At 38.3% G+C, this 27,560-nt stretch overlaps 2 protein-coding genes across 2 annotated transcripts in view; both read left to right on the top strand.

Moving 5' to 3' along the window:
* The first annotated feature begins 59 nt into the window (after window positions 1–59).
* On the top strand, window positions 60–8,210 carry CCDC107 (coiled-coil domain containing 107). Its single transcript, XM_068935903.1, has 6 exons — window positions 60–249; window positions 2,486–2,691; window positions 3,900–3,966; window positions 5,190–5,280; window positions 6,484–6,593; window positions 7,164–8,210. The coding sequence occupies exons 1-6, from the start codon at window positions 99–101 to the stop codon at window positions 7,439–7,441; spliced, it is 903 nt and encodes a 300-aa protein (XP_068792004.1). The 5' UTR covers window positions 60–98; the 3' UTR covers window positions 7,442–8,210.
* A 1,377-nt stretch (window positions 8,211–9,587) lies between these two features.
* The window catches only part of CAPS2 (calcyphosine 2), a 32,885-nt gene continuing 14,912 nt past the window's right edge, over window positions 9,588–27,560 (top strand). Inside the window, exons 1-9 of the mRNA XM_068935895.1 lie at window positions 9,588–9,960; window positions 10,523–10,632; window positions 13,049–13,095; window positions 14,660–14,705; window positions 14,835–14,954; window positions 18,459–18,632; window positions 21,058–21,180; window positions 24,765–24,832; window positions 27,111–27,230. Coding sequence (XP_068791996.1) covers window positions 10,552–10,632; window positions 13,049–13,095; window positions 14,660–14,705; window positions 14,835–14,954; window positions 18,459–18,632; window positions 21,058–21,180; window positions 24,765–24,832; window positions 27,111–27,230 — 779 coding nt within the window. The 5' untranslated portion in view covers window positions 9,588–9,960; window positions 10,523–10,551. The remainder of the gene's footprint in view (window positions 9,961–10,522; window positions 10,633–13,048; window positions 13,096–14,659; window positions 14,706–14,834; window positions 14,955–18,458; window positions 18,633–21,057; window positions 21,181–24,764; window positions 24,833–27,110; window positions 27,231–27,560) is intronic.

Here is a 27,560-nt window from a genome sequence, read left to right as displayed (position 1 = left end):
GCGTCGTTGTGCGGAAGGCGGCGGGGCCGGGCCGGGGCCGGGGCCGGGGCCGGGCGGCGGCGGGGCGGCGGCGGGGCCGGGGCGGGGCGGCGGCGGCCATGGTGCTGTCGGTGGCGCAGCAGGTGGCGGTGTCGGTGGTGCTGGTGCTCTGCGTCCTCGTCGTCATGCCCAGGATGTTCGGGGGAGGCGGCGGGCGGGCCGGCAGGTCTCTGCGAGGCGGCCAGGCCGGTGCCCAGCAGCACCGCAGAGGTACGAGGCCGGGGCCGCGCTGTGGTTCGCTTTCCTCGCGGCAGTTAATTAAAACTGTCGCGCGCGTTAAAGAGCCCGGTGGGAACGGGGAGGGCGGTGATACGGATCGCCTTAATCGTGCATGGGGGCTGGGGGGAGATCCGAGTGTTTTATACGGCCTCGTGAACAGGAAAGGCGCTATGAACCAGCTTCAAGCTAGTGTATGTGCTTTAACGTCTCCACCGTAAATCTCTCTCTTTTATGTTCTGCTCGTTTTTCTAATTACTGTGTTGACTGTTTTCTTTGTTGTCCTAAGAAAATTGCTCTCTAAATTGAGGGAAGTCCTTGGTATCAGAAGCTTGTGTCTTAGCAAGTGCATTTGATGAGTAGGTGGCATTATTTTTATATATATATATATATATATATATAAAATTATGTAACTTTTTGCATTGGCATTATTTATTATTCAGATTACTATCTCTGAGATGTAGAAAAGAGAAAAAAAATTGAATGTGTTAGGATTTTAGTAAGAAAACCAAGTATTGCTATTAGTAAACATTAGGACAGAACGTTACAAAATTAGTCAGAAACTCTATTAGAAAGAGTTAAAGATGCTTTTCTATAGAAGATATCGTTACTTGGGTAAACAGGTTATTGTTTGTTAAAACTTTAGAGGTATACATGTATATGAAGTTACATTAGTGTATGTTAACTAAGGATTTGACTCCCAACTGTAAGGGTTCAAAGGTCCGTTTTAGTTTTGGCAAATAACAAGCAGCTTATTTATTTGAGGCAACTCTGACTGACTGTAATGCCTTCCGAGGCACTGTAAAGCAAGCAGTGTTGCTGAAATCCTCCGAAGTATGTATTTGTGCCTTTCCCTGGCAGTACCTTCCAGAGGCAGAAGAGGTGAGTCTTGAGCAGCTAGTATGTTCTTCCCAACTGGTCTCAGACTCAGTAAGTTTCCTAGGCTCTAGCCTGGCTGTATTTTCAGATTTCTTTCAGTTAACAGAAACAGTCACTATGTAACAGGCTGTAGACCAAATTCTTCTCAAACCAAACCTTTTAGAAAACAACACTTAATAGGCTTGCATATTAATATGTCGTTAATGTGTTGGTCCAGTACTGTATAAAATAAACTTTAGGCACATCTGCTGTTCTCATCTATCTGGGTTCTCCGGTTCCAACCTAAACCTGACTCTAATTTTATTTATACTTAATTGATACTTTAATAGTAATTGACAATAAGTGTTTTGCATAAAGGTCTTCTATTCGGGAATTTTTGTAGCATCTTTGATTCTGAAAAATTAAGATGAACAAAACATTCAAAGGGACTTGAAAGCCATAAGTCCAGGCAAGCAATTGAGACATCAGTATGAAACTTTAATGTCCTTTCTCCTCCCTCCCCCTGCAGCTTCCTAATGATCTGCTGCTTGTTTCTGCAAGTTTCTGCATTCTTTAGCTGATAGGACATGCATGTAAGAAACTAGTATGGACCATAGATTTAACCGTAGCAAGTAACACTGCTCCCAATTCAAGACATGAAACTACCTATTCCTTCATCTGTTGTCTGTTCTGGCAAGCAAATTACGTGCAAAAATATAATTTTTAAGAATAATTTTAAGGCTTGCGAGTTGCACGTCTTCACTACTCTCTAGTCGTCTTTTTAGGTAAATACTTGATTTGCAGAGGTACAGCACTTTTAAGCCTGTGGGAGTATCTGCATAATACTGATCTTGCTTTTAAAATAGCCGAAGCAGTAACAGAGCAAACTTATTTCAGCAATACTTTTTTTTTTTGTTTGTTTTCCTTTGCACAGGACAATTCCGTTTCTGCTTAACTCCTTTCTTTTTTACGTGGAAAATATTGATTTGTAACTGTTAGCAATGTTATTAATAGTTTCTCTGAGTGTATTTTAATTTCAAGATCAGAGTGTTTCTTGTTGGGTCTAACCTTTCTGTAGTTTGCCCTGAATTTACTAATGTTGCTGTTAATGAGGAAGTTTAAAACTTGTATCTTGAAGAAACACAGAAGTTTAGTTTGAAAGTCTTTACTACTCAGATTTAATTTTGCATTCTAGTTATGGAAGAGTGGTCTGTTGTAACTTTGGTTTGAATTCAGGGCTGACCATGCCATTTGGAGGAGTGATGAATAAAGAGGGCCATAAAAAAAGAAAAAGACTTAGTTCCACTTGTGAAACTAATCGTATCTTCAGTTTCCTTTCTTACCTTGTCTTTTTCCTTTCAAACAATTTAAGGTAGTCCTCAGACAGTTCATCAAGTTCACCCGAATACAGGAAATTCTGAAGGTAAAACTTACCAGAGTATTCAGCAGATGAGAAATGCAATGGAAAAAGAGATAAAAAGTGAAAGAACAAGAGGAAATGGTAGAGACTTAGCCTTTACCCTGATGCCACTGTATGCTCTTGGTGTGGGAGTGTTTGCAGCATACAAATTTCTTAAGGTAAGTGATATAAAAAGTATTAAATCATAGACATTAGGAAAAAGTATTACCGGATTATTTTTTCCTACCTCAGAGCCCATGTGTATGGGGCTGTCTAAAATACAGTTCTAGCTCAGTTTGACTTTGAATGTGAGCTGTGAAATTAAAATGGTAGCGTGTCTCATTCTTTCCTATGAAGGCTTCTGACTTATCTTTTTTTAGATGCTTAAGGAAGTGAGACTCTTACGCTTCCCCCCGCCCCAGACTCCCCACTTGGGCCTCAAATAAGAATCTGAAGATACAACCAGTGCTGTTACCAGAGGTTGTACCTTAAGCTTAATCTGTATTTCACTTCCTTTTTTGTTCTTTGGAATGAGTTGGAGTATGGGACAGAGATGACTCTGGCAGAATAGTACCCTTAGATTAGCAATAGGATAAAATTTGGTCACGCAGCTGCAACAGAGACTTTTATCCATGAAATACAATACTTTCCATACCATTAGTAAACTGAGAAGGGAAAACCCATGATCAGGATTTCTTTATATCAGCCTTGATATGTATTGTTTATAGTAAGCGATATTGAAGACTTACAGTGCTGAGAATACACCTGCAATATTGATGTACTCCTGGAATATTGTTACTTGTCCTATAGGAAGAGTAAGATTAAGTCAAATTAGAACAGGACTAGAGGGAGCATCTTCATTTCCATAGTCAGTTTCATATGCCCTCATATGTGAGTAGAATGCAACAGCCTATCAAGATAAACATAGAGGTTGAACAGCTTGGGGGTTTAAAAGTAAATTTAACTGGGTTGTAAATATAATTCAAACATCAGAAAAACAATATTACAACTCCTTACATTAAAACTTACAGGACCAGAATGTAAGTATTTTTAAAATAGGATCTTTATCACTTTAAGAAAGGAGTTTTATTTTGTGATTAATTGTAGGGGACTGGATCCAGTAATCTAGAATGTTTCTTCTTGGCACTTGTAAAATCTGGAGGTGAAGAAGCAGCCACTTCCTTCTATAACTTTGCCAGTCATGTTGTCTTTGTTTAAATTATGAGAGTTATTTTAAGATAGGAAAAAGGCAAAGCAGAAGCAAAGGTCTAATGGAACACAAATGATTGTGGTCACTATTTGCTCTCAGTAAAATTTCTAAATTTGTTTTTGTTTTTAATATACAAAATAGTTATGCACTCTTGTAACACAGTGGTATTTATTACAGATGAAGTCGCAGGAAGAAAGTCTCTCCAAGAAGGAAAAAAATACAGAGGACAAGGCAAAGGAAACGGGTAAGATACCCATTCAAAAAGCATACATTCATCAAAAGTGCAGATTTCCTACTAAAACAAAGCTATATATTTTCATTGATGCGGTCTAGCTCAACAAGAGCAATCCTAAGTTATTTAAACGTCACTAGTAACCTACAAAAAATATATTATTCCATAAACTTGGGGCACTAGGTAGAGATTTGGTTGAAAACCCCAGATGATAATATTCTTCAGAACAATATTCTGTAATAATACATTAAGGTGCTCTGCCTGTTGATATGTAATATTTTTGTTGCTCAAGACCTGTTTGTTCTTAAGTAGAGTAGGATGTTTAAATAGGATATAACAATCTGCTGTCGAATTGGACTGTATTAATGGAACAGTATGGATAAACAATTATATAGGCTATTGTATTTCTGGGCCAAATAGTAGACCTGTCAAAAACATAAGACTGTTAAAGAAGAGGCAGAAGAAACAAGTGATACTCTCTCTTTCCTCTTGATACAGAGTACTCTTTTGAATATCTGATTCTGTCTAGTCCCCGTATGCCAAGAATCGGGGCTTTACCTGGAGAAATATTTATGGTGTATCTAAGTTCCACTGCTGTCCTACTTTTTTTTTTTCTTTCCTTATCTAAACACATTTTTATATTGGTAAACAACTAGAAGTCTCTACTGGTGTCACTGTGCACTTTATGCATAGTCAGTTTCAGTAGCAATTTGTTAGACTGCCTACTAGCCATCTTTGGGTTTTGTATTCTTCCTTCCTCAAAACTGGTTTGTAATTTAGGAGGAGGTGTACTCTTCTCGACTCTAGTGCCTTTGGCTTTTCTGGTACCGTCATAAGAGTTGATTATAATGGCAAAGTGTGACTGGACAAATTCAGGGCGCTGCAGTAAGTGTAAAGACGCTACCTCTGTCTCAGGAAGTCCTGGACCTGCATAGTTTTGGAGTCTGGGAGAGTGCTTGAGGAAAGAGTGCCTATATGCTTGCTCAGTTTTGGCCAAGGTATCCTCTGTTTGGACAATACTGGAGACAGATTATTGCATGCGATGGACTTTTGGTCACACTTAGTAAAGGCGTGTTACCCCGTCATGTTCTTACCCCGTCATTTGCTTTTCATGGTCTAGAACTTTAGAGAGAAAGAACTAGTATATTCCTGTTTTTACATCTGGCCAGCTGAAAATAAAACTTAATATCCTCTTGGTAGTGCATTTCTTATGTAGAGTTTGTTTATTTTTTTAGAGCATCAGCTTTTAGAACTGGAGCAGCATCTAGCACAGACAGAGAAAATGTTAAACTCCTTATTGACTCAGTTGGATCCACTGTCAAACTGGTGAGTGATTCTAACTGTGATTCAAACTGGTGAGTGTTCAGTTAGTGTCATTTTTTGTCAGTTGAAATTCTCCAAAGAATGTAAAAAGTAGAGTTCTCAAAGTTCCTTATACATACATAGGGAACAGTATTTACGAACCTTTTTTAATTACTCAATAGTTCTTTAGCCTTTTGTAGGTAATACCAGTTCTGGCATTTGCCATCTTCTCCTCAGGCACCTGCTACCTCTTATTCACCAAACAAATGCAAAAGCTCAGACTTAAGATCAAGTTACCATGGCTCAACCAGTTTGTGTACTCAGGTGAAAGCTAACGTGGACTGAGGAGAGTAATATTTAAAAAAAAAAAAAAAAAAAAAAAAGGCTTAAGCTTAGTAGCATTCAAAAGCTTTTATGGAAATTAGATTTCTGGTAGCAGACTGAGTTTCTTTCTTTTGATACCGTTAGAAGAAGACAAAAGTAGCTACCAAGGTATAGCTGCTTATTTTTATGTTTTGGGAGGAATTTAGTAAGTGAATGTGTGTGTTTCAGGGAAACTTAACTTTCTGACATAGTGCAAAATAAGAGAATAAGTAATATTACCTTCTTGTACCGTTAAAGATGTCCTTTCCTCAAGGAGCTAGGACCTTAACCGTGTTCGAGAAATATAAGTATCCCTGCTGCACATATTGTGTAGACTGACATCTTTCATGAAGCCTAGCTTAAAACAGGCAGCATTTCATAGTTGTTCCTTTAGTGTTACTCCTGAATTTAATGTGTTGGAACTTTTAAATAGTAAATTCACTGATCAATTTGACTGCTTTACAAATTTATAGTAGTGATGGAGAAGGGAGAGAGTAGACAAAGCCTGAAATAAATGAAAATAGCCTCTAAACTGTGAAGTCCTACATTAGGCAATGTTGTCCTAAAAATAAAATATTTTGCATTTTTAGTTGTTTCTTTTAGTAGTCATGGCTCAGCTTCAGCCATTGGAGCTCCAGTCTTAGAATTCAGTGACTAAATCAGCCAGTAGCAGTATCTGATGGAATCCCTGCCTTCTAAGACTGCAGTTTTCAAAGAAAAGCTTGACCTAAGTGTGTCACTAACTTAGCTGTGGTATTTATCCACTGAAAGAAATATTCCAATCTTACGCATTTTCAGTGAAATGTTACCAAGCGCTCATTTCCGAGGTAGTCTTTCAACTGCTGACATTTATCTTTTTTCCAGTGTTAATGCTTTAGCTTGTGAACAGAAAGACGAAATAATGACGCAGCTCCAGTCAATTAGACGACTGATGAAAGAAAGTGGATTGGATAAATCAGAAAACAAGATGAAAGGTACTTTAATTTCCAGCAGGACAGATATTGTAGTAGTCTGTATTTTTAAAAGACTAAACAGATCTTACTATAATAATTTTCAGTTCCTGCATCTTTGCTGAAATATGTTGGGAATTAATTTTAATCTGGAGGAGTACCGTTCTGCCTGTCTGTGGTGTATCTAATTACAAATTTGTGATCCATTATCATTTGCGAATATTTTTGAGAATAATTGCTAAATTACATTGAAGAAGGATAGAGTGAACAGTCATATTCTGCTTTGTAAAAGCAGGCTAACTTTCAACTGACTTTAGACTGAGGGTTCCCAGAGAGTAAACTGTGAGGCTTTGGGTAATGCTTGCATTATTACATTCAAGAGCAAAATATATATTAGGTTCAGCTGGAGCCTTCCGAGAGGCATAGCAGTCCAGGAGGAGCCTAAAATGTTAAGAGTGGGAAAATTTTGCATTACCTGGGCTGCTGTAAAAGAGAGGAAACAAATGAATAATTTTAAACTGACTTCGAAACTTGGAACCCTTGCAATAAATTTAAAGTAAATTTAACTTTTTTTTTTTTTTGGTAAATTGTAAGATGTCAGCCACATTTGTAATGAGAAACTTGAAGATCTCATTCAGTCTTTTGCTGAACATTCTCAAGAGAAAGAAGTAGATGACCAAGAAGATGACAGTAATGAAGATTTGCTTGAGGATGTTGATAATGATTACAGAACAGAAGAGGATCAATTATACGATGAATGTGACGTAAACCAGGTGTTTGATCCGGACGTGATGGAAGACCAAGAAATGATAAACAAAGATGTCCTTGAACCAGAAGAGAGAGGACTGAGGAGACGTAATAGATACGAATGAAATGCGTAAAACATTCAAAAGCTTATTTTTTTTCCACAATGCTGTATGCACTTTAAACTGTTTCAAACCAAGTTACATGCACTGCAATATGCTTTAAAGAGAGGGTGAAATGTTGTCTGTGCTAGTATCTGTGGCAGTTTTGTAACTGGCTTCAATGGCAGCAGAATTTCACTTGGGAGGTTTACATACTTTTTCTATTTATTTTTTCCTATAGAAGATATTTCTGTACTCTCTGTATATAATGCATTGTAATTATACCTGAAGCTTCAGTAAAATATGGAGATCTCTTATAATTAAAACTATAATGAACAGATGTTTCAAAGATGTTTTGTAGCTAGTAAGCTTACTGCATCTTTTAAACTGTGAGTTTCTTGAGTTCATTGAAGTGCTTGCACTAATGAGTTTAGCTCTTCATAGAAGACTTTTCTCTAATGGGGAATGAAAAACAGTATGGAGTTAAATTTCAGAGATGCTTTCATAGACAGACTTTGTTTGAAGAGAGAAATTTAGCCCCAGACACTACTTCAAAATAATTATGTCTGTTTGCTAAGCTAGGTTTATTTGTGTCAAAACCAAGTCCTATCACTTCACTTCTGCTGTTGCCTGATTGATGTTTTGTATGCCACTTTGAACCTTAATACAGTATGTTGGATCGCTTCCATTTCTTCCCCGAGTGTCACCAATTAAACACAGCAGCTGCCTAATAACTGACTGATACTCATTAGTAATATTAGCTATTTCATAGGTATAATAAAATTATTGAACCTGGCCTTTTGGTTCACTGTACTGCTCTTAACTAACATCAGTGTTAGCAGACATATTACTATATATCATTTAAGAACTGGGGGCTTTTTTTTTTTAAACTGGATTATACTGCCTTGACAGTGACTTTTTAAATGTTTAAGATCAATGCTCAGAAAAGCACTTTTTTCCTTTGTCAATGATTTTGGTCCAGATCTTTATTTTCTGTTAATTTTCTGTTTAGTTGGTGTACATGCCTGTGAAAGTGGCACACTTTAATGGCAGAAATTACTTAACAGGTAGCTTTGACAGTAGAAGACTGATAGACCACCAACCCAGGCTTTGTCTGGAGCTGAGCAATTTTTCCCAAGGCAGAATGGATGAATCGGAACCTGGTTCTTAGATGCAGTTTAATTAAAAGTAACTGGCCTAAGTCTGGTCATTGAAGACAATTGGAATTGCTCAAAAAAACCTCTGAATTGCATAGTGGCTATCCCTCTGCTAGATGGCTGTTAAGGCTAATTAATGTGTTTTTCAAAGTCTTTGATCAGAGGGAATCAAGGAATTGGGATCGGGTTTGCTGTGCTGCCAAGGCGTTACATCTGCATAGCTCCATCACTCAGTGCTGTGAGAGCAGGTGTAGATGCTGGTCAGTAGCACTGTGCTCCAGATAGTACCAGCATTGTCGATGACACGCTCGCCTGCAGGATTTCTCTGCCCTGGGTGGTCTCCGAGTCACCCATGCGGTGGCATTCCCATTTTGCCTTCTGCGGATGCTGCTGATCCTTAAACCCTTTGTCCGAGGAGCTTCAAGCTGCTTTTGGGCAGTTGCGGTATCGCTGACCTCGGGCTGCTGAGGATCACTGCGAGCTCTTTCCCTGTTATGTCGAGGTCTTTAGGAAGAGGCCGTCTTCGTGGGCCGGTTCAGCCCCCGTTAGGATACGAACCCGTGCGCTGTGCAGGCTGCCCTACGACAGGCACCCGATTGCTGTGTCCCATGCACGGCCCTGAATTAGCCTTGCTTTCCCGTTGCAAGCGGCGGGATACAGCGCGGTGTAGCAGCTGGGCCCAGGGGGGCAGCCCGCAGCGCGCTGCGGCACCTGCGCTGCCTGCCCGGAAGCGGCACCGCCGGCCGTCTCTGCTCGGTGTTGCTGAACGACAGCCCATCGGATCTCACTCGGCTTGGGCAACGACCACGTATTTTTGAACGCGCTTGCGGGGCGCGCTGATCAAAGGCCGAGCCCGGCGGCAGCCGCCCTCGGCCCTCACCCAACGGCCGCGCCGCCGTCGCCGTGGCAACGGGGGGGGGGGGTTGGGGTGGGGAGCCTGGCGGCGCTGGCGCCTTGCTGAGGGCAGCGCCCGGCGGGGCGGGAAGGGGCGTCCTTCCCCGGGGGCTGTCTGAGGCGCCGCGGCTGCGCAACGCTTCCCTTCCCTCTCACAGCGCCCCTCTGAGAGCCAGTTGGTTTGTTTGCCTGGTGACGGCCGAAATGCAACAGTGTCGCGTCGCGCCCTCCCCCCCGCCCCGTCTCTCCCTCCGTGCCTTCGTCTGGCAAAGGACATCTCAGTAACAGGCTGGAGGTTGTGTGCAGAGGGAGGCGTTTTCACTTTAAACGGCCCTGAGGAGGGGCCCGTGCCCGGAAGCCTGCTGGTGGTGGCGTTGTTTTGTTTTTTGTTTTTTTTTTTTGGCAGTTAACTTCTGTTTCGCAAACGGCCCTCGCCATCTCGCTGAGGGGCCGTACAGCTCTGCGTCCGGCTTCGTATCGTGTAAAAGCTGTTCAGTAAGTAGAAACAAGAGCCAGCCTCCGGTGTGCGGTGGTTTAGAGCCGGAGTGCCTGATTGCTGGGGGTTAAACAACAGGCTCTTGCCTCAAAACTGGCTAGGTGGGGGGAGAAATTAGCGGAGCGGCGGGTAACGCCCTGATAAAATGAGGGTCTGAAGCTCTTGGAGGCAAACTGCAGTTGGGAGCAAGGGAGCAGTTGTAAATGGGGAATAAAAAAATAATCAGGGAATTAAAAAAAGGATTGACGTTGACAAGAGGTAACGAATTGGTAATGCGGACGTGAGAGGGTACCTACAGCAGCGTAAAGCTAAGGCAACGAAGGAGCTGAAACTTAAAGCTAAAAGAGAAATTTAGATAGAGACCTGGTAAACCATTAGTAAGGAACGATTAACATTAAGAGGAGGTGGAAAAAGGAAGCTAGCAATGTTTTTGTAGCTTGCTGAAGAAAACTCCCAAGTTGTCAGTGATGGACGTATTTTTTTCTCATGTAGTAATATTTATTTACAAAAGTACTTAAATGGAAAATACATGATTTTCTAATAGTCTTTTCTGTTTTTCAGTTTATTCTGAAGGGCATCATCAAATTTGCATGGATTTGGAGGTTAAAGGAGTTGCTGCATCCCCTCGAAGGCAGACTCAGCTGCCCTCCAGGGGGAAGAAACATGGTCAAGTATGTGAATGGAAGGCTTATGGCTGCTTTCCTTTGACGTTTTTGCAAATGTCTTAATTACACTTTAGGAAGTGTTTGGTTCAAGCTTATCATATATACTATAGAGAAGGAAAGTTTTTAAGAAATTATTTTTGTCATAAAGTTATAGCTCTATATATCAGTTTCTCAAATGAAGGAAAGAATCTCAAAGAAGAGAGACAGCCATGCTAAAATAACCAATGCTTCTAGGTGCTTACCTGGGATGTGGGGAACTCGGGTACAAGTCAGTACTTGCAATTAAGTGCAACAGAGAATTGACCCTGGGCTCTGCGCTGCTTCAGACTGTTGGTGAATCTGATACCAGATTTTGGTGTAGTTACGGGTTTTGTTTCATAAGGGAGCAATAACATAGAGCAACCCCCAAAACATGATTTCAGAAGGCGTAATTACAGACTGATGTGATGTAAAATAAATCTCAGTACTCAGCATTTGTTATGCAGGGAATTTTTTTTTTCAGGTATCCTACTAAATAAGGTATGTATGTAACTCTCACATGATTACTGTAGCACAAACTTTCACGCTAACTTTTGAAAAGAAATTACATGCTTGATTAGTATAAATATGATATCAGATTACAAGAGCCATTGTTTTTATTATAACTAATGTAAACACTAACTTTTTTAATAACAGTTGATCTTTCTCGGAGATAATGTGTACTTTATGCCCGTGAACTAAAAGTTAATCTGTAATCTCCCCTCAGCCCCCAAACACCCATTGAACTTCCATGTTGCTGATGGGAGACCACATTAGGAATTCCTGGAGCTTGACTGCCAAACTGTTGTTTTCCTTCTTTGCTTGATTTGGAATGTTAGGACACCATTTGTAACCCATATTAAGCAATCTTATAGTGGTGTCCTTTAACAATTTTTTTTGGAGAATGAAAGATTTGTATACAACAACAGCATTTGGGGCATATATTGTAGGTTATGAAAGAAATGTGCCCATTTTTCTCTAATCTCTTACTCCTTTTTTCTTCTCCTCATGCCTATCAGTTTCCAAATGTGAACTTCCTGATACTTCTGCTTCTTGGTGGCTTGGTAAATCATAGATTAAAACTAGGTTAAAACTGTTCTTCAACTAGTAAATTTGGACTGTCTTCAAGGTGATTTTGTGGATGTGATTGTTTGCTTTCCTCATGGCTAGATGCCTTCTGGAAAAGGAGTTATTTTAATGCTTTATTTTACGGTAGTTGAAATGCTACAAAAATATATATATACACTTGTGATTTAAAGCACTGCAAAAATATATGTGACTTAATGAACTGTATATTCATCTGTAAGCATATCCTTAAGAATAAGACTAAATTGTGTTAGATCTTGTAACAGCTTTTTAGGTATCTGACCACAGGGTGGTGGTGTTTTATATGCATGACCTTCCTGTAGAGAGGGGAGAAAAAAAAAAAAACTGAAAAGCCTTTTTTAAAGGCACTAGAGGGTAGTGTTGCTCAACTGTGATCTTTTTTTTTTTTTTTTCCTTCCCTTCCCATCTTACCGTTCTCAAATCATGAAAGATACTGGGCCACAGCTGGAAATAGGATGTCTGCTCAGTTCAGATTGTGATGCTGAGATCTCTGAGCTGAACTGAAGAGTGTTAATAACCAAGATGCTGGCCCTGGCTCAGAACAGCCTTGAACCGCAAGTTTTTTCACACTGGGAGGGCAGTTGGGGGAATTGTTACTATGTGCTTGCCCCAGTCCTAGGGATTTTGTGATGGCTCTTTTCAGAAACGTGATGGTGGAATAGATGGAGCTTTGACTTTTGATCTTTTTTTTCGTGTTACCGTTTTGCTCTATGGCAAAGTGCGTGTGGCGTAATATTATGCAAAATAAACTGTGTGAGTACAGAGGTTGTCTAGTCGTCATCATGTGGTACTATATTAAAGCTAAGATTGCAGAGTACAGCAAATATCTATGCTTCTCTGAGATCTGAGCTAGCTCCATGGGAGCCAACTGACTATCTATATTGGGTTTTTGGTTTATGGGTTGGATGAGGGCTTGCTTCAGAGACTCCCCAGCCGACAAGGAGCACGTGACCTAAGACCTTGTGAGCAACGATTGTACAAAGTCCCAGGAGTGTGGAGTATTTTCTAATGTCTTATTAATAGCTGGCGTGGACACTATCTCTATTCTGGGTCCTTAATGATTAAAAATGTTTCTGTTCTGATGAATATTGAGTCTTTTAGTCTCGCTTATGATCTGTATGAATGAACTTTAAATGAGAAGTGTCTTTGTTTTGTTTTCTTATTAATAGTATCACAGTCAAATATGTCTCACATGTTTTGAGGCATCCTTTCTAAATAGTCTAGGGGAGGCTAAAAGAACAACTGTGTGTTTTAGATCTTATTCTTGTAGGTATGTAATAATTTATCATCCTTTTAGGGGTGGAGATCAGATACACAGGCTACTCGTGGTCCTCGCCCACCAGAGTAAGTCTGTTCCTATTTATCAGTCTACTTAATTGTGCATTACTAAATAGCATTACTAACAAAATGCGTTTGTGTTTTTATTGACATGTATATCAGTGCTCTGTGAAATTTATCATCAAAGGTTTGTTTTCTATGATTTATACTTAAAGTAGAATTTCTGAAGCATTGTTTATATTGAAATTAACTTCATTTGGTTTTGGTTGAGCTTAACTGCAGAGTAGTACTCGGGGAGAGTTATACTCAATGGTCTGCAAAAAGAGAAAAGCTTTTTTTCTTTTAATTTGTTGGTTTTCTTTGCCAGTATTACAGTAAAAATTGTAAATAAACTGTTGCGAAGAGCTTTTACAAGTAGTGGGAAATTTGTGCAGTGCATATAGGATTTAAAACCTTACACTTTTGTCTGCAGATAAGGAACATCAGGTCTTCCAAGCACCATCTTTGGAATTTTAGAATTTTTATTTACTTGAATTTTTTACAGCCTGCGTATCTTTCTGCGTTATTTTGCAAGTATACATGACCACGAGGTAGGATTTTTCATATCTGAGCTAAACAACTTCAATTTCTGCGTGCTGTCAGTCAGGCTCTAATGAAAAAGACTGGAGTTTAAAGCACTCTCTCCTTCCAAGAAGTAATTTTGTTACAATAGGATTGTTTGGAAATATTGATAGTAAAATAGGAAAAATACGCATTTTAGTTCTGCTCCAGAGTATACCTAGGTGTTTGGAAGAAGTTTTATCATGCTTGAAATTGAAATCTGCTGTCTTGATGAGACTATTTTAAGGTACAGTTTGCAAGTTTTATTGTGACTTGCAGTTGTCCAGTGTGTTTGTAATAAAAACTTGTTTACATTTTCTACGCTTTTTTTTTTTTTTTTTTGCTGCAGTGCTAAAAGTGTAACTTGCCTCTTGGTATGCAAGCCACCTCTCACTGAAAATCAGTGGGGACTGGGCTGAACCCTCTGAACTGTGAAACTTTTGTCTATTGCAACCTCTCAAAGGCACAGACAAAGTTCAGAAATGTGTTCATGAGCTGGAGATGTTTTAATTTCCTTAAGCAGAATGAAATACTGAAGTAGAGTTGGCTTCCACTGTATTATTCTCTTCCAACAGCTTTGGGATGCAAACCTTCAAAAAGCTATTCCCCATTGCCTGTCTTGTGACTGATTATAGAGGGAAGTTGCCACAAATCTGTTGTGGAGGAAGGGAGTAAGGGATCCCTGACTTCTGCCCTTGCTGCAGCAGCTCCTGGCGGAGAGTGAAGAGCAGCCAGGATAGCCTTACTGACAGAGCCTTGGAGTGCAGTTAGGCCTTTCACGAGCCCTTTGCAGCTGCTAGTGTACTCTGCAACAAGGGATGAAGGAAAGCTCTGTGGCCACTTCCTGAAATGGCAAGAGGGCTTACTAGGGATTTTGCCAAGTAGGCCCTCTCCAGTTGTAGTGGAACTATTTATAGTAGAGAAGTTTTTGTGAAGGAGCTAATAATAATAATTAGTAGATTGCTTACTTTTGCTGTAATTGAAAAATAGGAGAACATACTGCTATTAAAATCTTTTCAACTTCCTGCAGGGTGCCATGCCTCGATCTAGGGAAGCTGGGAGATTCTGATGAAGAGGTAATTATAAATTAATTTTGTCTTGAGTAGTAATAAACTCCTGCAACGCATGAATTCTAATAAAATATAATTTTGCTTTGAATCTGTTTTTAAAAAAAAAATTACCGTTGCTTGTCCTTTTCATTTTAGGATGGGGACTTTTACATACCATACAGCAGAAGTTATCCGCATACTTGCTCTCTAGATTCATCTTCAAATTGGAGAACGTCATTACAAACACCATATGCACAGCATCATCAGGCTCAACAAGTTAGTTTGTCATTATAAATCTCTTTAAAGTATGCCCTGTTAGGGATAACGTAGACAAACATATTTAGTTTTATTATACAGCTTCTCTTTTTTCATTTGATTAAACTTATATATCCAAGTGCTATTGGTCCAAATTATTTTTGGTGAAGTACTTCTTACTGAGAAGCTTGTAGACTATTACAGAAATACTGTTTTCTTCATTCATTCACCCTTTCCCTCATTTTTAAGATATGTATTAGCAGCTGGCTTTATTAACAATTTGCCAAAGCAATTGGAAAGTTTAATAGCTTTGAGGTAGCATGTAACTGTGATTTATCTTTCTAAACAAAGTGGAACTTATGAAAATAACAAAGATAAGATAATTAGTGGTCATTAAGCATATGATTGAAGAAAATAACCTTGGTTTACAAAATGTAAACGTTATTTCTAAAGAGGAATAATTTGTTTTGGCTGGAAAGAGACTTTTGGAGTTAAGTGCAGCCATTTCTTAGAGGTTTTTCTTAATCTTTAATCTTTAAAACAGAGTTGTGATGTCAACTTTGGAATTATATTCAGTCTGTCAGAGAGCTTTTATTGTTAAAATTTCCTGATCAGTATTACTATTTTTTTCATATGACTGAGAAACTTACCCTGCCTTACATCTTAGGTGCTTTACAAGGAAAAATCAGTGGTCCAGCTGTTAACAAGCAATTTTATAAAGTTACAACACCGTTCAGGATCAATATCTGGTATAATAAATTTACATATAGTGTAATATATAATACACATAATAGTGTAACTTCAGAGAGGTTGTAGAGTCTCCCTTCTTGGAGATATTAAAAGCCTGACTGGACATGGTCTTGGGTACCCTGCTCTAGTTGACCCTGCTTGAGCAGGGGGGTTGGACCACGTGATCTCCAGAGGTCCCTGTCAACCCCAACTATTCTGTGATTCTATAATTTATTTACTCGGCTGCTAAAGTTGTTCCTTGAGTGCAGGAAAAGACTTCTCATACCTGAATGAAATTTGAAAAAAAAGAGAATGTACAATTTTTTATTTGATCATTCATACAGGAGAGGTTTTGATAATTACTATTCAATTTCTCTTTTCCTTTAGTTTAAACAGATATGTAGAAAGTCTTGTCAGAAGAAAATGGAGGTAAAGTAGCTGAAAAAATACATACTGAGAAAGTGTTTCAGATGTGATAGTTAGAGGGAAAAGTGCTGCAAACAGTAGCCTTTCGATATCCCTGTATCTTCGAGAAATTAGATATCAAAAGTGTTAAATTAATTCAGGAACAGTACCACCAGCATGATTATTTTCTGTTACAATCATGCACAATACATAATCATGGCAAAATGTTACTATTATTATTTATATTATATATATATTTCTATTATATATATGTGCAACCTTGCCACTGCCCATTGTGTCTCTTGCATCTACAGAGGGTTGCTGTTAAGTCGATACCTGAGTTGCAGCAGACTCTAGGGGGGTTTTGCCTACCCCTGCTGAGCCAAGCTGCCTGCTCTTTGCAGTTTCTCTGTATGAGCTACAGTCTGCGGCCTCACTGCGCCAGGCTGTGGCTCCCTGTCCTCCACGCTTTCTGCTCTGTAGAAGATGCTCTCTCCTGATCAGACTTGGTAGCTCCTCCAGGGAAGGCACAGTCTCTTCTTTTTCCTTCAAGGGGCTTCACTTCACCTAGTATTATTGAAGGAAGTTAGGAGAATTGTGAATGAAAGTAGAAAAACAGAAAACCTGTCCATCACAAGGGCAAATTGAAGTATTTGTCTGAAAGGGTGTTTTGAACATGAGTAACATTCTTTTGCAGCAGCTACACTTTTTTCTTTCAAACTGTTTAAACTTCTGTATGCTTCTAAAAGCTTAACACTCTATTGTTTCTGAGAATTTTTAGCTAATGAAAACATAGCAACTCAGGTTCATTAAGACTTTAGACTTTAATTAGTGCATACACTCTTCATTAAAGTCTGTGTGAACTGATTCTGAGATTACTGAGATTACTGGACTAAGAGTACATTACTTCTCAGAGTATCCATGTACCTGATGTAGATATTTATGCACTTTACACTTCTACTTTAAATTAAACATTTAACTATGAATAGGTTATGTTCCCCTGTACTGCATCCTAAGCGTGCAATACAAACATGCTTGAGTTGCTATACTCCTTTTAGCTGTGGATGCCTAAAATTTCACCTCTCGTTTTACCATATTTTTAAAATGTAAATCTGTCTAGATGCAGGAATGCTAACAAAAGGTTCCTATGGCTTTGACCATCTCCTAAGGTCATTCTGTCTTTCTTCATTGCTTTCCTTTGTCTTCTGTCTCTTTCCTTCCTGCCTTCATTATATCTAAAATACAGTAGTGCTGAATGTGTGGGAATGCATCTTCTGTTCATTTACGCTCTTTTGCGTGCGCGCTCTCTCTCTCTTTCTCTCTCTCTCTCTCTCTTTTTCCTCTTTGTTTGGTTTCCTTTTTTTCCGTTTTTTTCCTCCTTTTCTTTGGTCCCTTTTTTCCTCTCCCTTCTTTTCTTTGGTCCCTTTTTTCTCTCCTTTCTTTTCTTTCTCCTTCCTCCTTCAGATTTTCAAGCAGTCCTGAAAAATACTTTAATGTATTCCTCTGAGCGGCCTTTATTTCTGCATTGCTTGCTTCTTGGGTCCTGACTGAGCATTCCTTTAGCAAGATATATTCCAGCTTCTGCAATAACAGACTGTGTAAGTAAATCTTCCCCAAGTAGGTCATTTTCAGAACAATAATTTAAATATAATCTTAACATTCAGGAAATTAACCAGTGAGAGGGATGTGATTTCTCTCTTGAAAGAGAATGCTGCCCTTTTAAGAATGTCAATATTTTGGTTTTTTGAAAAATGATTTTCCAGAACAGTATTGTTTCCTGCTCTTGCAGGATCAGAAGATATGCCAAGCAAGAAGGTGTTAGCTATTCAACGAGAGAAGGAAGAATAAAGTGTTGGGCTTCTCATTTCTGCTGTTTCTGTTGGATCCAGTCTCCCTTGTGTAGAGCACTGAAATGAAGAAGGCAAACTTAGGAAGTTACGTAGTTGGTTTCACAGCCTTTTCAACTGATGTTGCTCTAGGGAAGGAAGTCCCATGGCTAATATTCTTCTACCACTTGTTATTAGAAATTCTGATTCAAAAAATTCATCAGTCCCTTTTCAGCCATCTAAATCAAATATCAGGGCCCCCGTCTCACAGTCTTCGGCGCATGGTCTTATAGGACAGTACCACTGAGTCTTGGCTTCTCTCTTTAAATGTGATGTAAAGCTATTTCGTTGGCTCCATGTTTTTTTTTTTAAGATAAAAAATGGCAGAATATGAAGAACTCCATGAAAATCAAACCTGAATCTGCAGTCGTATTTGCCTTCTTTTTAATGTGAAGCGTAGTGCCAACTAAGCTTTTAAAAGTTAGACTGGCTGGCCGTTATAATTGTACTGTTCTCATTTAATATCTCAACCAGAGGCTTTTATATAGGTTATTTTTTGCTGTAGCATTCTCCTTTGGAACAAAAGACAATACCAGAAAATCTGCCCTCCCCAACAGACAAATATAAAGTAAAGTATCAGCAGTATGAGGCAGAGATGAAGGAAAGATATAAGCAGTACTCTCAGAGAATTGCAGCAAAGAAAAAAGACCACATCCGATGTCCAGAAGCTTTGAAGAAGGTAACTAACAAAGAATTAATTACATTTCTAAATAGCAAATATATGTTGGTATTTCATTACAGTGTGTAGAGAGGTTTGCATATGTGTGTAAATAATGTTCTTCATTTGTAATTTCTTCCATGTTTTTATTGCATAGATATTTCCATTTGTGGTTTCAGCAACTAACGTTGAGTAGGGTATAAACCACAGGAAATCTGCTGGAGTTTTCTGTGTAAATAAACACTGATAATCACAAGTATGTTCCTGGCTTATACTCTCTCATAAGGAATGTGCTATTTGCCCTCATGGTGCTTTAGCTTGAGCTTCAGGGTTAGCATGAATGATAGGGAAGAACTTGAACCCTGAGAAGATGAGAGGCAGTGCAAAGATACTGGTAAAAACGTTATTTCAGAATACATAAATGCATTAAAATCTTTTAATTTAAGTACGGAAGTATTTTAATTATTATTATATTAAATTATAATTGTATACAGAACTTACTAAATAAAGGGGGAAGGATGTCATCTATATTATACAGAACTGTATAAAACCTGAAAAAGAAGGAAAGGGGAAGGAGAGAAAGAAATATGGGGTTAAAATAATGGAAGATAATACCTGTCCTTTCTGCTGTGAGCATGTATGAGATTCAGTATAGTTGGACTGCAAACTATTAGTTCTGCCAGGTTTCTTTGTGATTTTTAATTAAAACTAAGATGCAAACAAAGGAAGAGAAATGGAGAAAAAATGGGAAAACAAAGCAGGGGAAAAAAAAGCTGTGCTTTTGATTTGGAAGAGAGAGTGGAGAAGGGTGGTTGTGCAGAGCTGCATCCCTCTAGGTGTACAGAGATGCCTGAAAAAAGTGTCTGGCAAGGAATAGGAACAGTGAGCAACATCTGTGAGGACTTGTAAAATGCTAGACACTGGTGAGGGGAGATCACCCTATGATGAGTCTTAATGAAAGATTAAGTATGCAGATGTTGAGGGAGAACATAGGTGGTTATTGTTTTTCAAAGAACAGGTTGCGTATGTGTTGCACATCACGAATGACGATGCAATTACTGATTTTTACTTGCTTAATGTTCAGCAAAATGAAGAGGGAAGGCTTTACAGAAGATGAGGATTATGGTTGCTGGGCTTAAGGTGTCTTTCGCATATATTGCTGATTGTTTTAAAGGGATATTCTCTTACAGTCACATTTCTAGTATTCAGATAAGACTCAAGAGTCTGTAATTAAACAATCTGTAATTAAGAGTTGAGGGGGAAAAAACTATTCTGTTGTTTTGGTAAGTTTACTTCTATATTTGATCGTCATTTCTGGTGATTTGTTGGAGTATTACTTCCCCTGCCCTCCCCGCCCTCCCCACGCTTACCTACCAGTCTGACGCCACCATGTTATCTGTTTTCTAAGGAGTGACTCCTTTATATGCTATACTGCAAGCCTATCAAGAGGGTATTTACAGGAGCAGCACAGGTTAATATGAAACTGAAGAAATAGGTGGCAAGCATATTCTGAGAGAGAAAAAACGGGTGATTCAGAGTCTCATGCTCTTGGGTTTCAGAGATGCTTGCTAATCACCACTAGAAGCTAAGTATGTTCATTCTTACAACAGATTTTAATACGATATCTAGCAGAAGAACTTTCTTTGTTAGATATTATCACTACCTAATTTACCTAATTAAATAAATAAAGCAAAGCCTCTTTAGATTTCAAGATATTTATTACTTTATCTGATATGTGGAACTTGTAATAACTTTTCTTCTCAGAAAAGAAGTTGCTCTAGAGCAGCATGACTAATGAAACGTGTTCTTTTGATTTATCTCCTATGTTTCCCCCTCCCTAACTTTTGTAAACATAGCCGCCTCTGTCAGTTTTCTTCATATCCTCCACATGGGAGATATTCCTGTTATACCTCCAAACTGATTTGCAAGTCTCTCCCACCCAGTTCCATGCTTCGCCTACTCCCTGTCCACACTGTAGTTAACTTCTTTGCTAGGCAAGAGGCAGCACCTCAGCTGAGGTGGACTTTGAGCTAGGTATATGATGGCAAATCCATTGTTTTTTGTTGGCTATTGTTGAACAGAACAGAGAAGGGATGATTTCTTGTCGTCTTTAGAGAGGTGCTAACAGTCTGTCATCTTTGCTGCTATTTTTTCACAAAGCTTGTAGGAATACAACATTTTTGAGACTTTTTTGTTTCAGTATGATTGAAAGCTGGTAAAGATTCGAAAGCTATAAGCCTAGAACACAGAGCAAGATTCTGTAAGTTCAATTTCTTAGAAAGCCAGGCTAAAAAAAATTTCTTTACAGAAACAAGCACAAAGAAGAAGAAATAAAGACTGGGGGCGGGGGGGAGAAAAATGAATTTTTAATAAATAATTGAAGGTTTTTTTGTTGCAATTAATTAACTTTGATGTTATGAAAAGAATGTATTGTATTTTTGTATAGGGTGCACACCTTGAAGACCGGCAGAATGATGATCTTACAGCTCTTGATGAGAAAGCTCTCCTCCAGCAGTGCTATACAAGCAAGCCCTACAATATGCAACACAGCATAAAAAAATCAGAAGCTGTAAGGTTTTTTTTTTTGGCTAGAATTAGACTGTTAACTGTCTAGACTTACAGAATGACTTCCCAGGTGTTCAATAGAAGTTGGGCCCTTGACGGTTTGGCCCTAGTATGTAATTGCACCCATTGAAATCACAGAGGTTTAACCATTTCTTTCAATAGGAATGGAGCTGAGCATTCCAGTGAGTGTTTTTTTAATCTCGTCTATAATACTTGTATTTTATGTAGTAGATTTATAAATCGTATTTTCACTTATATATGAAAAAAATAAATACAAAGAAATAAGAGGATTAAATGGGTGACCTGTGTGAATCTGGCTATGCTGTTGTGTTTTCTCTGGTCTTTAGCTTGTCTTTGAGCCTCTATTCCATCCATGATCATCCATGCTATGTACATACCTGCTCTCGCTCTGGCTTGTTTCTAGAGCAAACACGCTGGTTTCCCTGAGATGGAGTATGTGATGAGAACTGTCTTTTTAAACAGTATGGGCTCTGTTTTCACTTTTAGATCAGGTGATCCATGGCTTTGGCTGAGTCTTCAAAATGGCAAAGGATGGAACTTCTGCAGCATCTCTAGGCGTTGTATTCCTCTGCTACGCTACTCTCCTTGTGAAGTAGTTCTTCCTAGTACCCATGCTGAGTCTCCCAGGGCTCCGTTTTTGACTCTGGCCTCTCGTTGTACTGTTGGCCACTGTCAAAAAACAGTTTGCCGCTCTCATCTTTGTAACTGCCCTTCGCTTGTAGGCTACTTTCACAGTGCCCCATATCTTCCTCTTCTGCAGATTAAACAAACCCAGCTCCTTTAGCCTCTCCTTGCAGGTTGTATGTTTTGGCCCCAAACCCCTGCTGGATCCTCTTGTCTTGATCTTGGGGAGAGGGGAGAGACCATAAACTAGAACCAGGTGCGGCCTCACTAGCGTGAGTAGAGAGAAATAACAACTTCCCTTAAATGGATGTATCCAATATATTTCTTTAATTTGTTATGCAGACATGATTTTTACCCTTTTTAGGATTGTGCAGTAGCAGTGTTGCCAAGTTAAGGTTAAGCCTTGAATTTAGCATTGTTTACAGTGGAGAAGAACTTGAGATTTGATCTTGCAGGGTCATTAAGGTACATGTTGAACACAGTTAGCATTCTACCATTCTCATGGAATATTAAGCCATAAGAAATCTTACGAGACTGTAAAGGTAAATAATGTTTTTCATTTATTCTGTTTTCTCATCTCTATGCCCTGAAGTTTGCATCATTGCAAACATTTATTCGCTTTCTAGTCTTATTAAAGCGAATATGGATGTTGCACTATTGAGGTCACTGTTCATTTCTATAAGAAAACCCTTTCAGAAAGTACTCTTATGGGAAACATTTGTCTGTTCTTTATTTTACACATTTTATACATTATTTTATACATTTAAACATCTGTACTATAGGGAGAGGGTAATGACAAAAAAGTTCTAAGTGTCCTTACAGTAATTACTTAATGATAAATCAAATAAGCTGAAAAGGCTGAGAAATGGAGCAATGCCGGACTGCGGAATGACAGATATGCTGCAGTTGGCATGCTTTAAAGAAGTTAATAGGCATCTGTGAGGGATATCACAGGGACCGTTAAAAGCACTTCTGTTATTGGTTAGCAGTCATGGGTGCAGTCTTCCCGGGAGCATCTCTTAGGTTCAAACTTCTGATAGTAGTAGGAATAACAGAAAAAAGTAACTATTGCATACCTATTCATTCAATTGGATGTATGCTGCATCAATTGTAGGCACTTAATTTTAAGGTGTCTTAAAAATTTGGTTGAGAATACACAATGTTAAAATTTCCTTTTACAGTGATCATTACTAAAATTCAGTTAAAGCAGAATTTCTCTTATATGAAATCTCATCCTAAACTACAGAAAATATATTAAAGAGAGGTTGTAGTACATGTGTGGTTTCCACAGTACATGTGTGATTTCCGCTGGGGGCTATGTGTAATATAACTAGTTTTTGTGGAAGAAGTTGTGTTTTCTCTGAATAATCGTATGTTTTGTGGACAAAAGAGTTATTTCTTTTTAACCAGTGATGAGCATTGTAAATTTGATACTTGCTTCAGCAGTTTTGTAAATTCATGACAGAGCTTTTGTCTAAAAGCTGAATGGAGGATGTTCCACAGAAAAGTACATTTAGTAACCTTCTAGTATTCAATTGAAATTCAAAGTGTAAACTTTCAAAATCAGATTCTTTTCAGCATGCTAGCTGTTTTGGCTCTTTAAGCTATGGGCCATGGAATTACTGTGTTTTAAGAACCACTGCTCTGTATTACCACTGTGTCCTCCTTTACATAATTCTTTGTAAATGCGTGTGTTGTGACAGCAGGCAAAAAAGATTCAGTAAGTTAGAATAAAGCGCCAGTAGTTGTGATAGTTGCAAAAATGAAATACAGACTCAAACAAAAAAAACAGTCTCCTATAATTCAGAAATCTTTTAAGGCCTAACATCAGTTCAGAATAAACAGCTTGATCTGGTGTTACATTATTTATTTTGGCTAGTGCTAATCAATGTTTACCTGAAGATTTGTGAATTAGTAACTGTACAGAATTAGTGATTATCACTTGCGCTTACCTGGTGTCTGGGAATCAACATTCAATTCTTCTTCAGTCGTAGGGAGGCTTGATCTACTTAGAATTTGGTTTGAGCACAATGATCTGCATTAAAATACGTAACCAGTCAAAAAATATATTCATTCTTTGGATTTGGAATACCTAAACAGTCGTCAAACGTGTAGGTTGAGTTAGGAGGTTGCCTAAAACCCATCAGAAATTATGATTTCTGTTTTCTCAAGCATAAAAATAACTTGGATAAAAAGGGCAAATCTAAGTTGCAGTGAAAAGTTCAGAATTCTGGAAGATGAAATGAAGGGAGATGGTGTGGCCTACTTGTTGCCAGTGGCCTTGGGCATCTTCTTGTGCCTTCATTGCTCTGTTAATAGAACAAATGCTGATTGACTACTGATCACTTTATAGTGAATGGCATGGGGCTATAGGTAGGTGTTACTCTCTAGTAAAAGTAGTAAGCAGCTGCTCTTAAATTCCCCTCCCCCTCAGGACTCTCTCTCCTTTATAAAATCTTTCAGGTTGATCTGTCTTAGCAGAAGATTATTTCTGGAATTCCATAAATAAAAACTTTGAGTTGAAACTACATACTAAAATTTTAGTATTGACTTAATATTGCTGGAGGTAAATTTTTATTCTCTAGATTGGAATCTGTGTGAACCATGATACCTCGAATAGTGCAAGTTACCTCAGGGTCCAAGGAGCCTGCAGAGTAAACTTGGTTGTACTTACAGAATAAATTTATTTGAAATAATGCAGAGATAAGGAAAGCTGTCTGTCAGTAGAAATATTAGAATTCTCATGTTTATTGACAAATAAAATTCATAGACAATTTGAATGTGTAGCAGAGAATATTATTTGGCTATTCTTCATGCGAATAGGGTTCTCTATTCAAAAAGATGGAAAAACCTTTGAAAATGTCAGATTAGTTGTAACATTACTAAGTTATTGAAGTGGCTGATGTTTTATTTTGTTTACTGTCCGACAATTTTTCCTTGCAGGAGGATGTAGCAGCAGAGAGGAGAAAACAAGCTGTAGTAGAACAGGTGATGGTGGATCAATTATCTAGGTAAGAGAATTTATTAAATAAAATTTCAGTTTTCCGTAGAGAAGAATTTAGATCTATGAGCCTTTGGCTTTTATTGCAAAGGAGGTGTTTTGACCACTTCATTACAAGTTTTATGTAGTGTTGCTATTTGTTTAAAAAAAAAAAAAAAGTTAAATGAAAAATCTCCACTTTAAGTGCTATGCATAAGTTCAGTTTTCTCTGAGAATTGTTAATTTTATAACTGAACCTGATTTAAGGGTTTTACAATAACATTACTTTCTGAAAATAACCTCCTTGTATCTCTGCAATATGCATGAATGTTTGTTGCTATAAATTGCACTTTAGTATTATTTTCTCTTCTAAGAATCTCAGCTTTATTAATATTATTTTATTAATATTAACACACTATCCATTTGAAGTAGAAAAGTATTATACCAGTGCTGAGCAGGTACAGCTCAGCACAGATAAATCAAGCTGATAAAGGTTGCACAGGGAAGTTCTTCTAACTTCATTGCTGTCCCCTTAGCTCCTATGGAGTGTTGCTTCTGTGTAGTAAGATATCATGCTATGTTAAGAAAAAAAAAAAAGTAATATATAGGTAAGTAGTATAGCAGGTTCGTATAGCAAGCTCGTTTTTCCTTATCATTTTTTCCCAAAAACTTTTTCTAATTTTTAAGTATGCCTTAATAATTCTGCGACTTACTAAAGCTGGTGTGGTCATGGCAGTATAGTTTGATGCAGACTAGTTCAATATTGTTTCTCATTACTTTACTTGTATAAAACTAGCTGTGGGTATTTCTACAGTATGATGCATCTGTGCTTAGTTACTTTCTCTGTAATTGTTTATACTGATACTATACCCTATGAAATCTTGAGATTTTGAGGTTGAAATGTTGTTTGCTTCACCACTGTATTTTTTTGTTTCAGTTCCAATCGCTGCTTAGCAGCCTATGTTGTGTAAAAGTCTGCTATTGCTTTTATGCTGTTTAAAAGTTGAAATATGAAGAACACAGTCAGCAAAGTTGCATGAAGGAGCCAAGGTGTTCATCAAACATCATGTTTACGTTCCACATGTCATTGGAGCAGGATTAAGAATATGAAGTCTAGAAACAATGTTCAATGCAGAAAGCCCTGTTTTCAAAAATAGTGCTTGTCCCTTGTCATAGTCTTACAAATAAATAGACAAAGCAGATGATTACAGGGATTGTTTTAACAATATGCTGGTTGTGTTGAAGTGGTTTTAATCCTATTGGTATAGGATTAAATGTGCAACGTTAGTGATCCAAGATGCATAGTGTTCGTTCTGTGCTTAAACTCCTTCAGCTGCTTCTCTTTTTTATTATTCTTGTATTTCTTCTCCTGCTCTGAACCCTTCTATTGACACTGTCAAAACAATGTTCAGTAGTGCTGCAGCTGCATGAGGGTGAACTTTTAATTTAAAAAAATCTCTCTGTTTATGTTCCAAATATAACTGTGCCAGTACTGCCAAGGGAATTGGTATCAGAGAGCAGGATGGTAATCGGGGAAGATTAGTTCAAAACTGTCACATGAAAAATCTATTAAAGGAAACACAAAAGGTTTTTTGATTTTGTTTTAATGGAGCTAAATTTGCAGTTAAACCAGTGTAACTGATCTATATGTAAAGATGGATCAACATAGATCATAGAGCAGTTTTATAAACTTAAATTATTAGCCATTCAAAACTGTTTTTTCCTTTTGACTATGAACCATTTCAGTAACATAAGGAGAGATGCAATCTAATATATTTTTAAAATGCCTCTTCTTTTGTTTGATTGTTATAAAGAGAGCATCATAATGTTCAGATTCCAGTTCATTTACCTTCCATTTGCTTGATGTCACTTTGGGATCCTGTGAACTATGTAGTCAGTGCCTTGGGAGAGGAATTGCCTGTGGTTTTGCTGAGTGACATCATTAACCAGCACTAGAAACAGCAGCGACTGATTTTGGAAGGAGCCACTGATGGAGACAATTACTGAAATAGTGAGAATGGGGGGGGGGGGGGGAAACTTTTCATAATCCTCTGAATTAACACATTAAGTTACACATAAAGTGGTGCATTACCAGACTATTATTGCATATATTTGACTTTGAGTAATAGATTTAGAATTTATAAAAAAATATACAAAACTAAGCATGGTTAATGGCTACTTCCGTGTTCTTACTGTTGTATTATCCTCACGTTTTTTTTTTTTTTCAGTAAGACTATAAGAGATCTGAAATGTATACTTACTATTACTTACTAATATGCAGAGGGCTTCTCCCTGCTCTTTTTGGATAGAGCTGTTATAAGTGACCCAGAGCAATCCACACATGCTGATGTTGATCAGGCATGTCATGGACTTCCAGGACTTGGGACGGCACCGTTGCGTTTTAGAAAAAGAACGCTACATGAAACAAAGTAAGTTTTATCTAGTGGTCGTTCTTTAGAAATACATTTTTGTGCTCTATTTTTTGATTATTTTGGGCTCTGTTAAGTCTTCCCTAATAGGTTATGTGATAAAAGCTTGCCTCTACAAGCACAAAGGAGCACGAAAAAGACAGCGGCAGGTGGGGGAACTTGAGTAATACCCTGCCCTGGCTTCTTCCAGGCCTTTCACAGGAGAGTAATCAGATCATCAAGTGCTCATGTCCACAAGCACAGAGACAGGCAGGGGAACCCAAATTACTAACTAAGAGAAAAGGACGCCTTGTCTTGGCTCCTCCCAGGGCTGTCCCAGGAGAGCCATCA

The sequence above is a fragment of the Struthio camelus genome, chromosome 1, assembly GCF_040807025.1.
Source record: "Struthio camelus isolate bStrCam1 chromosome 1, bStrCam1.hap1, whole genome shotgun sequence".
In the NCBI taxonomy this organism is placed as follows: domain Eukaryota; kingdom Metazoa; phylum Chordata; class Aves; order Struthioniformes; family Struthionidae; genus Struthio; species Struthio camelus.
Note: the sequence above shows the minus strand (reverse complement) of the source record. Positions and strands in the feature narration are given on the sequence as shown.

Coding starts and splice junctions, on each gene's coding strand:
- CCDC107 (XM_068935903.1), top strand. CDS start 99: ATGGTGCTGTCGGTGGCGCAGCAGGTGGCGGTGTCGGTGGTGCTGGTG. Junction 250..2,485: donor TGCCCAGCAGCACCGCAGAG/GTACGAGGCCGG, acceptor AAACAATTTAAG/GTAGTCCTCAGACAGTTCAT. Junction 5,281..6,483: donor TTGGATCCACTGTCAAACTG/GTGAGTGATTCT, acceptor TCTTTTTTCCAG/TGTTAATGCTTTAGCTTGTG.